The sequence below is a fragment of the Ornithorhynchus anatinus genome, chromosome 12 (genome assembly GCF_004115215.2).
Source record: "Ornithorhynchus anatinus isolate Pmale09 chromosome 12, mOrnAna1.pri.v4, whole genome shotgun sequence".
Lineage (NCBI taxonomy): Eukaryota > Metazoa > Chordata > Mammalia > Monotremata > Ornithorhynchidae > Ornithorhynchus > Ornithorhynchus anatinus.
The window spans coordinates 39,955,470-39,967,327 of NC_041739.1; the positions used below are offsets into that span (position 1 = coordinate 39,955,470).

Consider the following 11,858-nt stretch of genomic DNA (forward strand, 5'->3'; position numbering starts at 1 on the left):
TCGGAAAAGCGATATTTTTCCAATGGCCAGCTGCAGCTGCTTAGTCATCATTTGAATCTCTGGCACTGTATCCAGGGCCCGATAAGGGATGAAAGTACTCCCGCCTCAGAGCATATTATCCTCCCTCTCCCCCCCTGCACTCCACAGCCCCCACCATTTAATCATTCCTCACCACAGGAATGTGTGTGCATGAATGAGAAGCACTGCCCTCGCGTTCAACCTGCAGAGCGTTGGAAACTGTCCGTGATCCACTGCAGCTCAAAGCTGCTTTTTGTCACCGAGATCTGTAGTGTATACATTCTTTCCCGAGCGGGGCTTGCTGCTCCCTGTAATATAGCCATCACATTTGGGGGCTGTGTGGGCTTACCGTGTAAATACAGAGTGATAGATGGTCTTCAGCAAAACGTTTGGTCCACGTGTTTCTCGGTGCACGTGAAAGTAAGCGGGGAAGTTCATTATGGCTCCTGATACATGATGGTACTTAAACGCGTGGGGTACCGACCAGTTTTATGCACTTTCAGGGGCTTATCTTCTGATTAAAACCCCCTGTGTGACCTTTTTTTCTCTTGTCAGTAAAAGAACCACAGTAGGGCTTGTCTGCCACATTGTAAAACACTTGTATTGGCGGGTAAGACAACTGTACCTCACACCCACACTTGTCATTCCTCTTTGTTTATTAATGTTATCGTTAAAGAGGTTTCTACTCCATCCCTGAGAGGACTGAAGTAGAGATCTCATGCAGGACGAGAGTCACGTTCCAGGCAAACTTGGTCTTCGGCAAAAAATTTGCATTGAGGACTTAGAATGTATGTTGTGTATGATGCAGAAAATAGTTACTAAAATTGGCATTTTTTTTTCACATCAACGAGAAAAGAAATGCTGTACCAACTAGCAAACCGCGCAAGGATACGGGCTCAGCTGAGTACAATGGCTCGAGAAATCCAGAGGTCTTAAACATTATAAGAGAGCAGGTGGTGTTCCCTGTCCCCTTGCATGTAAATCCAGAACCATTTGTAATCCTTTTGTTTTTTTATGGTAGGCAGATTGCAGTCATGTGTATCTTCAAGTGCATAGGTAAATCGGGGTTAAATAAGGGTCTACCAGGCACTGATTCCTCAAACCTAACAAAGACCCCACTGTCCATACTCTCCGACCCAGACCTGAGGTCATTGGAGACCTCAGTTCCTTCTGGAACCTTTAAGACTTCCCCAACCCCACGGTCTAGTGGGAAAGGTACGAATTTGGGAGTCAGAGGATCTGTATTCTACTCACTGTTGTCACTGCCTTCCTCTGTGATTTGGGGAAGTCACTTACCTTTCCTGGGCCTCAGATTCCTTACCTGTAAAGTGGAGATAATACCTGCCTTCACCCTTGAGGATATTGTGAGAAGAAAATGAGAAAAATAGTGTGAAAGTGCTTTAGAAAAATGAGATCACTCTACAAATCAATGTTTTATCACTATTACTATTGCTATTTTTACCAAGTCTGTCAATCAATGGTATTTATTGAGCACTTATTTTGTGCAAAGCACTGTACTAAATGCTCAGGAGAGTACAATGTAACAATAACACATTTCCTGCCCATAATGAGCTTACAGTCTAGAGGTTTGTACTTTAGGTATCTTGGGAAATCTTTAGAGAATCCACCACCATCGTGAATTCCTAGCTCCTACCTTTTGCCTTCTCCTTTTTTCCTGCTCTACTTCAACACCAACCTCCCCTCACTGCTCATTAGTGGCAGGGCTACTTGAACTCATTTCTGCAAAATTCAACATGGCTTGCTGTGGATTTTGAAATTCAAAGTTTCTTTGGGTAGAAAAGGATGGAGGATCATTCAAGTAATAAATTCTCTGCTGAGTTTTTTTCCATATTTTTCCATTTCACTGATGTTTTTGTACCAATCAATGTTTTCAGACTGCAAAGTATGGTGATGTACTGCAGTGTCATTGCAGTGCTTATAAGAGTTTTGAGATTAGGCTTTTTCCACTTAAGGACACAAAGTTAAATTTGTTAAATATAAATCTCTGTCCAAGTAATAAAGCTTTCCATGTAGGCAATTCAAATTTTTCAGATGCAGTGACACAGTCATTGACAGAAATTTGGCAAAATCACAGAGCCAGGGATTATTGAAGGGGTTTCTCAAGTCCCTGAAAGGAAATAATTTTCACTGTTATAAAGTGCTTACTTTATGCCGAGCTCTGCAGTAGGTCCAGGGATAGATAGAATCAATCAGTTTAATCAGTGACATTTATCGAGTGCTCCCTGTATGTGCAGAGCACTATATTAAGCACTTGGGGGAGAACAATATAACAGAGTTGGTAGACACATTCCCTGCCCTTAAGGAGCTTACAGTCTAGAGGGGGAAACAGAGATTGAAATAATTACAAACATGAGCTGTGGGAGGAGAGGGTGGAGTGAATATCAAGTGCTTAGAGGGGACAGATCTTAAAGAGTAGAGATCCGAGTGCATAGATGATGCAGAAGGGAGAGGGAGTCTGGAAGAAGAGGGCTTAACTGGGGAGGCTTCTTGGAGGAGATGTGATTTTAATAAGGCTTTGTGGGTGAGAAGAGTGGTGGTGTGTAGTCGATGAAGGGGGAAGGAGCTCCAGAGTAGGGGGAAAACGTGGCTAAGGGGTCGGCAGCGAGATAGAAGAGATTGGGGCACAATGAGGTGAGGTAGGATGGGGCGAGTTGATTAATTTTTTCAAAGCCAGTAGTAAGGAGTTTCTATTTGATGCAGAGGTCTGCCATATGTCTGTTGTGTGACCCTGGGCAAGTCACTTCTCTGTGCCTCAGTTACCTCATCCGTAAAAAATGGGGATTAAGACTGTGAGCTCAATGTAGGACCGGGACTGCGTCCAACTGGATTAACTTGTACTACCCCAGCGTTTATATCAGTGCTTGGCACATAGCGCTTAAGTACATAATTCTTATAATTATTATGGGCAGCCATTGGATGTTCTTGAGGAGTGAAGAGACATGGACCGAACTTTTTTTTAAGAAAAATGATTTGTGCAGCAGAGGAAAGTATTGCCGCGAGTGGGGAGAGCCAGGAGGCTGGGAGGTTGGCAAGGAGGCTGATGTAATAGTCAAGACCGGATAAGGTACGTGCGTGGGCCAAGATAGTAGCAGTTTGGATGGAGAGGAAAGGACAGATTTTAGCAATATTATGAAGGTAGAACTTTGCTGCTTGGTAGGAGCAAAATTCTGCAGTAGCTGAATAAAATTTTGGTGACGCCTTAGAATAGAGATTAAGATGGTCTTTTCATAAGAATCAATTGACATATATACCTCATTTAAAAAAAATTCAAAGCCAACTGTAATGTATAGAAAGAACAAATCAATGTCCTGCGACCAATCGATATTAGCGGTAGGAAAAAGGAGCAAGATAAACACAGAATGTGCGAGTGAGTGCCAGCTGGGGAAAACACACTACTGTAAAGTTATTCTTTAAATGAATTGAGGGGAACATGCATTCTGCCTGTCTCCAAAGATTTCATTTTCCTAAAATCTTTAAATTCACTTATCTGCCTTTATTTCATCCCGTGTAATTTAGGCAAATGACAGTTAATGAAGGGGAAAGAGAGGGAGGGAGTGGAGGAAATCTTATAAGTCTTTGTGCAGAACTAAAATTATCTTCTTCTTGTGCTCCTCTCCAACATCAAGAATAGCACCAGAAAACCCTTTAACCTCTTCTGATCTCACACCACACGTTGACGTGTTTTGTTGTGCCCGACACCATAGAAACCTCTCGGTGCTGAGGGAGGTGGAGGTGAGGTGGAAAAGACCTCGACTTAAAAGGACCTGAGACCACCGAGTTCTAACTTCGCGGCGGCCGGGCCCCAGAAATGAATATTTTTAGCTTACATAAATTAGCTCTCGAAGGCTGCTTTGTTGTTTGAACATTAAAATGATAAGTTAGGTATTAGTAGTATTGTATTCCCCCAAGTGCTCAGTACAGTGTTCTGCACACACTACATAATAAATACCACTGATGGATTGTTTGGCATGTTAAAGAAACAGTAGTGATGTCACAACTCTGAAAACCACCACTGTGGATTCACACAAGAACAGTTGTAAGGTCATTATGGGCAGGAAACGTGAGTGCTGATGTGTTGTAATAGTAATAATAATGATGGTACTTGTTAAGCGCTTACTATGTGCCAAGCATTGTTCTAAGCACTGGAGTAGATACAGAATAATCAGGTTATCCCACTTGGGGCTCACAGTCTTAATCTCCATTTTCCAGATGAGGTAACTGAGGCACCGAAAAGTTAAGTGGCTTGCCTGAGGTCACACAGCAGACAAGTGACAGAGCTGGAATTAGAACCCACATCCTCTAACTCCCAAGCCCGGGCTCTTTTGTCTGGCATAGTAAAGAAACAGTCATGATGTCACAACTCTGAAAATCACCACTGTGGATTCACACAAGGACAGTTGTAAGGTCATTATGGGCAGGGACTGTGTGTGCTAATTCTCTTGTATTGTAGTAATAATAATTAAATAATAATGGTACTTGTTAAGCGCTTACTATATGCCAAGCACTGTTCTAAGAGCTGGGGTAGATACAAGTTAAACTGTTTGGACACCGTCCCCGTCGCCCATGGGGTTCACACTAAGCGTGTGGGAGAGTACAATAAAACAATAAACAGATACATTCCCTGCCCCACTCTAGACTGTAAGCTCATTGTGGGCAGGGAATGTATCTGTTTATCATTGTATTGTACTCGTCCAATTGCTTAGTACAGTGCTCTGTGCACAGTAAGTGCAAAATAAATATAATTGAATGAATGAATCGTTTATGAGCAGTGAAGTGATCAAATTCATGCAAAGCAGGTAACCCTGTCCCATTTAACTAATTGAAAAATTATTAATTTTTCCATTGGGTTCATCTTCTCGGTGTTTCCTTCTTATTAATGTCCTATCGTTAGCTCTAGGTCAAATGATAAAATTGATGATGATAATGATGGAGGCCCTTGCCATGAATGGTGGAAATTTAGTTGTGAAAATTTCAAGACTGAGTCCCTGCACTGGGGAGCAGCATTGTGTAGTGGTTAGAGCCCGGCCCTTGGAGTCAGAGGATCATGGGTTCTAATCCTGGCTCTGCGACTGGTCTGCTCTGTGACCTTGGGCAAGTCGCTTTGCTTTTCTGTGCCTCGGTTACCTCATCCATAAAATGGGGATTGAGACTGTGAGTCCCACGTAGGGCAGGGACTGCGTCCAACCTGATTTGCTTGTATCCACCCCAGTTTTTAGTACGGGGCCTGGCCCACAGTAAGCACTTAAATACCAGTTATAGTTCTAGTGGTTTATGTAGCTCCACTTACTCGCTCTCATCCCTGCTCCTTGAGGGAGGAGATTGTGTCAACCTACTCTGTTGTAGTGTACTTTCCCAAGTGCTTAGTGCAGTGATCTGCACGTAGTAAGTGCTCAATAAATCCCATATTCTCACTGGAGCGGTGTGTAGGCGGTAAGTGTCCAGGCACAACTGTACGGAACACACATCTGTACCTTCCCACAAAGGTTGACATTATTTTTTGTCTAGTTTGTTTTTGTTTGGAGTTTTCTGTGTGAGAGAGAACGTTGTTTGCGCGCTACTTTTGGGAGAAGCGACTACCTTCTTTGTGCCCCACTTCTTTGAGGTCAGTTCTGAATTGGGGAAAGTTAGTAAGCCTGGAATTCCTGTCCCGCCAGTGGTCATTCCAGTGTTGCAGTCCTGAAAGCCTCTGGGGTTGGTGGCCCCTGAGCGGAGACGGTCTTGCTGAATTGGAGAAATCCAAGAGGGAACGGTGTCTGAGAAAGAACATATTCCATGTCCTCAGAGGGCAGAGGTGGGATGCCCATTCCCACCCTCCTGGCCTTAGTTGGAGGGGTACATTTTCAAGGACTTCCCGGGAACAGAGCGACCCTTGGGAGGAGCCGTGAGTCGTCGAGTCCCTGATTCTGTCAGAGGTCACTGAAGGAGAAATATTTCACTGCAGAGTTCTGCCAGAGGCTAACCAGGGCTCAAGACAGCCTAGCGAAAAGAGAGGGAAAATTCTTCGGTGAAGGGAGAGTCAGTCAGGCAGTCCTATTTATTAAGTGCTTATGGTGTGCAGAGCACTGTACTAAGTGCTTGGGTGAATACAGTATAGCAATAAACAGACGCATTGCCTGCACACAATGAGCTTGTCGGAATAGAGCTTAGCCCAGGTCAAGACATACCACCCGAGCTGAAAGTCTCGTCACGGATTGAACGTGTCCCTTCAGAGAGCTAGGCCCAGCCATGGCCTTTCCTAATTTGCAAGCCAGCTCTCTAGGCATTCGGCATCATTTTTTCTCTTCAGTCTCTACTCTTCCCATCAGACCCCCCCATTTAGCAGTGAATCTGTTCTGTTTAATACTCTTTCAACCTCCCCTCAGACACCTCCATTATCCTGCTCCCTGGTGCTCTCCAACTTACTCCGCGCAGTTTAGAGAGATTAGTCAGATGTGCAGTAAGCCCCTTCCTTACTCATATCCTGACTTCTGGGTATTACAAAAGCAAGGTGCAGCCCAAGATTGATTATCCACAAGCCTCACTTGACTGATGTTGTGCTTATCTTGGATGCCTGGCTTAAATAAAAACAGTATTGTCATGAATGGACTATGTTGAAACTTGAAGTAGAAATTTTTCAGAAATTGCACGATAGCAGACCAGCGTTGCATCTACTGGGAAAATGAGTTGGGGCGATTAAAGGCCGATACCTCCGTGTATTCGGTGACTTTAAGAATTGGGTTTTGTAGAAAATCAACCAGGGTGGCAGTGACAAGGGTCACATAGGTTTAATTACTCTGGCTTCCTCGCCAACATTTTGTTTATTTAAAATACCGGTCCGGGGCTTCTTTTACGATTACTATTTAGTAATTCTATCTGGTGTCCTTCAAATTCGGCCCAGACTCTAAAGATACACAAGTGCTTGAGCCTGTGGTATTTACTCTCAGTAAAGAGGAAATAGAGGAGGTAGCAAAGATAAGAGTTTACAGGTGGGTGATAAATCATGATACATTTCTTTAAAAGTTTGGCTTTCTAGAGTTTTTAGAAGGTGGAGAGGTTTGGGAATGGAGAAGAGAAGAACCTACACCTCCCTGGCAATCGATCGATGGCATTTATTGAGCACTTACTGTGTGCAGAACACTGTACTAAGCATTTGGGAGAGCGCAATATGAGGTGATTCAGAGTCAACTAGGAGTCTTGTAACCGTACCGTACGTACTGCGGAGAAGCAGCGTGACTTAGTGGAAAGAGCCCGGGCTTGGGAGTCAGAGGTTCTAATCCCAGCTCTGCCACTTGTCAGCTGACTTTGGGCAAGTCACTTAACTTCTCTGGGCTTCAGTTACCTCATCTGGAAAAGGGGGATTAAGACTGTGAGGCCCACGTGGGACAAGCTGATTACTTTGTATCTACCCCAGTGCTTAGAACAGTGCTTGGCACATAGTAAGTGCTTAACAGAATTCCATCATTATTATTAGCGACTGACCCTTGCCACCAGGTTAAGCACTTCAGCCCAACTGCTATATATCCTCCTTCCCAGATCACCCAACAACTACTCAGTCGACTACTAATAGCCATATTTACTGATAACCTCACAGTCAAGCCATGGATTTGTCAAAATCACCTTAAGCCACCTAATGGAGAAGTTTACTCTGCCATCCAGCCAAAGGGGGAAATGGAGAGTAATTTGGAACTAGGAACCATAAGGGAATGAAGTAGTTCATTAACGCTAGCACTGAAGGACGTTAGTCTTTTAAGCAAATGTTTATGGTCTGGGGACCAGATGGGTTAAAGGTGCATTGTACTAAATTTGTCTTTTCTCTTTTCAGTTTTCAGCTCACCTGGTGAAGCACAGATATCCAAGGGTTTGCATCCTTGATGGGGGCATTAATAAGATCAAGCCAACTGGTCTTCTCACAGTTCCGTCCCCTCAGATATGAGAACGGTCAAGAACGGTCTAGTACAAAGTAATAGACTGGTGGCTGTGGTCTATAAATAGGATGGATCTGTAGCCCATTATCATTTGAAAATGATATTGACAGCAGAGAAAATCGGTAATATTTCCATTCAAATCTGTCAGAAGGGAACCCCCCCCCCCCCAAAAATCCATGACTTAACTCTGGCTCTCTGGGTGGCACGCTGCATTTATTTCAGAAGGGATTTCCTCACCTGGGAAATGTAATCGAGTTCTAAGCCATTCCCACACGCAGAACCCAACGGACAGCTTCTGGTAGCAACGAATATTGGTTCTTTGAAGACAACTCTTGTAGCGATCCACCCAGAGAGACAATTTGACAATTTCAAGCACAGAAATTGGAAGCCGCACACTCAAATCATCCTGCTCCTCTATTAGTGGACATTTGGAAGTGGCTCACAGTTCATTTTTGAAAAACAAATGCTCAAACGAGTGATTCACTTCAGAGCCGGACCAATGGTTTGTGTTTCTGGAGTCCTATAAAATGTAGCCAACGAACATTCCAGGAAAATTAAAAGATGTCCCTTGACTTTATGCCCCTCCACCCCAACCCATTTTTTCAATCAGAAAACTTACCCATTTAACTTGAATTGTCTCCTTAGTTCCATACGGCCTCCGCAAAACATTTCAATGCTGACCTTCAGTGACACCCCCTGAACTGAGATCCTTTTCAAATTAAGTGCTATAAGTAAAGGTCAGGCTATACTCTGATCCTTGGCAAATGGTTTGGCCCAGCAAACAATATCACTGGTGTGCTCTACAGGCCTAGAACTCATGGGAATTGGAAAAATTCGTTGGCTCCCCTCACATTCTCCTTTTTAGGACATCACTCTGATTAGAGATGAACCATTAGGTCGCCTCGTTCCTTGCCAGCTAAACTTCACTTCCTGTCCTCTCTGAAGAATTTCAGGAGTACCACTTGGAGCCTTCTGAGATAGGGATGGTATCTCCGAAATGTGCTCACTTGGAGAAATGTGATGGCAAAGAGTAATGGGGCCAGAGGCGAAGGTGGGGAACCGTGGAGGGTTAGCAATGAAAAGATGCAGTGCCGGGAAATACGAAAGAGGGTAAGGGAAGCTGCCCACTTCCTCAGATGGTCCAAGCCTCACTGCTTCTTATGGCTGAAATCTCTCTGTTGGTCACTTGGTAAAGTATTTTAGGGTACCTTAGAAATCCAGTGAGTGAAAGAAACTCGGTGTTCAATTTCAGAAGAAACGCATTATTAGTGTTCAGAGAAACCTGAACCAAAATATCACCTCCTGGGTACACCGATCCTTCCCGACTGGAAAAACCCAAAAGTTTATGCTAAAGTCAAATGATGAGTGAAGAGTTCTTGGTGATGCGGCAGCTGGAATTATGAAGGAGTCTTTACCGTATAGGATGTGCTTTTCACCAAGAGACAAGCTTGAATGTTCTGCTTCCTTAATGTCTGGTTATAATGTGATGTCACCAGGTGTATCTTTCATTAATTAAAAAACAGGTAAAGACTTTAGCCTTTGGGTGGTTCCTACTGTGGAATCTGGTTCACTCTTTGCCAGGCCAAGTGGTGGGGCATCAAGGTTGATGAATGTCAAGCGTTGGGTTGCCCTGGCAACATGTCCTCCATCCATGGAAGGACCCATTTGAAGCAGATGGTGCATGAATTAGCACACGCCTTCAGCAGTCAGTGAAACCGGCCAGTGGAGAGCATACTGCAGGCTGGCCCGAATCTGGAGGGGATGAGAACTTTACATTCGGTCGGGCTCGTAATTAGTAATCTCTATAGTGCACACGCTGGGAACTGAATGTACCCATTATTAATCGAACCAAAGGCACTGCTTGAACAAATACTAATTAAGGAAGAAAATTGTTGACCAAAGCAAAACATGTGCAAGCAAGAAAGTGATATATGTGACAGGATTTGGAACCTGGCACAGAGCCACAAAACTAGAGAGTACTCAGAAGCATTCACAGATAATTACTTGGATTTTATGCAGGGAGAAACTAAACCCTCAAATGTCTGTCGGAGTCAGAGAGCCGGCCCCGGAACCGATTTCAGCTTTGAACTCCCTTCCCCCTTTGCATCGGTTACAGACAGAGGTCCATAGGTCCTCTCCCAAGCGCTTAGTACAGTGCTCTGCATACAGTAAGTGCTCAATAAATACGATTGAATGAATGAATAGACAAATTTGGGCTTTTTATTGCCTGATTCTATCTCGAAGAGACTGGCCACGCTAAATGATGAAACTATTCTGGAAAAGTTAGTCATGTCAAAAATATCCACTCATTTATATCTCCCGCTAATATTTTTCTTATCTCCAAATGTCTCATGAGATGAGCCTGTCACATGAAGGCTGCACTTGGGTTTTTGGTAAACAGAGCAGTGGAGAGAGAGCGTGAGATGTCCCTAGGTTCTACTGTAATTTGAGTGTTTAGTACCTTCAGACCTCATTAGTCTTTTAATATTTTTCCACTTGGGAAGGTCGGCATTCTTTTCATATTCTTGCTCTCTCAAAAGTAGTTGATCGCTCATTTATCTTACCTGTAGCATTTCAATAGTCCATTCTGCAGGTGGAGGACATGAAGAGCTTATATTATGTATTCCTACTCTGGCAGGTTTAATAACAATTGTGGCATTTTTTAAGCACTTACTAGGAGCCAGGCACTGCACTAAGCACTGGGGTAGATAGAAGATAATTGGGTTGAACACAGTCACTGTCCCACATAGGGCTCACAGTCTTAATCTTTGTTTTACAGATGAGGTAACTGAGGCCCAGTGAAGTGACTTGCCCAAGGTCACAGCAGACAAGTGGCGGAGCCAGGATTAGAACCCAGGACCTTTGCCAGGCCCGCGCTCTTTCCACTAGGGCATGCTGGCCTAGTCTTAATCCCTGAGGCCTTGGTGTTTTAATGCTTTAGGTCAGAGTTTGCCTCTCTTCAGACATGACCTTGCCAAGCATAATAATAATGATGAAGGCATCTGTTGAGCGCCTACTATGTGCCAAGCACTTTTCTAAGCATGTTGCTGTTGGGCCTGATGGACAATACGCCAGAATATTGTCTGCAGTTCATTTCACACCAAGGGCAAATCTGACCATCAGATTCGGTTCTAGCTATCGTTGGAAGTAGTAATATTAGAGAAGCAGCGTGGAAAGAGCCCGGGCTTGGGAGTCAGAGGTCATGGGTTCAAATGCCGGCTCTGCCACTTGGCAGCTGTGTGACTGTGGGCAAGTCACTTAACTTCTCTGTGCCTCAGTTACCTCATCTGTAAAATGGGGATTAAAAAACTGTGAGCCCCACGAGGGACAACCTGATCACCCTGTCTCTCCCCCAGTGCTTAGAACAGTGCTGTGTACATAGTAAGCGCTTAACAAACACCAACATCATTATTATTATTATGTGTGTGAAGCACCATACTAAGTGCTGGCTGGAATTAAACCCTGTTCCTCAAGGGGTCCACAATTTAAGACCACCAAATGTTTCCTATCTATAGAACCATTTCTTCCACTGGAGGACTGACCAGAGAGTTTTGTTAAAGGAGAGAATCCCCTATTTCTAATACACACCCGTGGGATCCGACAACACCGAAACGATCATCCTTCTGAAACAGCTGTTGGCCTGCTCTTTGCCTAAGCCCACCCTTAATAATAATAACGATGGTATTCGTTAAATGCTTACTTTGGGCCAAGCATGGTTCTAAGCGCCGGGAGAGATACAGGGTAATCAGGTTGTCCCACATGGCTGCAGTTTCAGGGTTTCCGTGTTTGAGCCCACAAGGCAAGAGAGAGGTAAAAGAGAAAGAATACTTGCCAACTTTACAAAGAAAAAATTAATTCCCAAATGCAAAACCTGAAGGAAATATTCTATAATCACTTCCAATCAGTAAAATGTTT

The 11,858-nt window shown here is 43.9% G+C and overlaps 1 protein-coding gene across 2 annotated transcripts in view; it reads left to right on the forward strand.

Annotated features, from left to right (window-relative positions):
* Nucleotides 1-9,478, forward strand: part of TBCK (TBC1 domain containing kinase) — a 229,226-nt gene extending 219,748 nt beyond the window's left edge. For both annotated transcript variants that reach the window (XM_029076457.1, XM_029076458.2), the window contains exon 26: nucleotides 7,841-9,478. In XM_029076457.1, the coding sequence (XP_028932290.1) occupies nucleotides 7,841-7,951 (111 nt within the window). In that variant the 3' untranslated portion in view covers nucleotides 7,952-9,478. The remainder of the gene's footprint in view (nucleotides 1-7,840) is intronic.
* The last annotated feature ends 2,380 nt before the right edge of the window (nucleotides 9,479-11,858 follow it).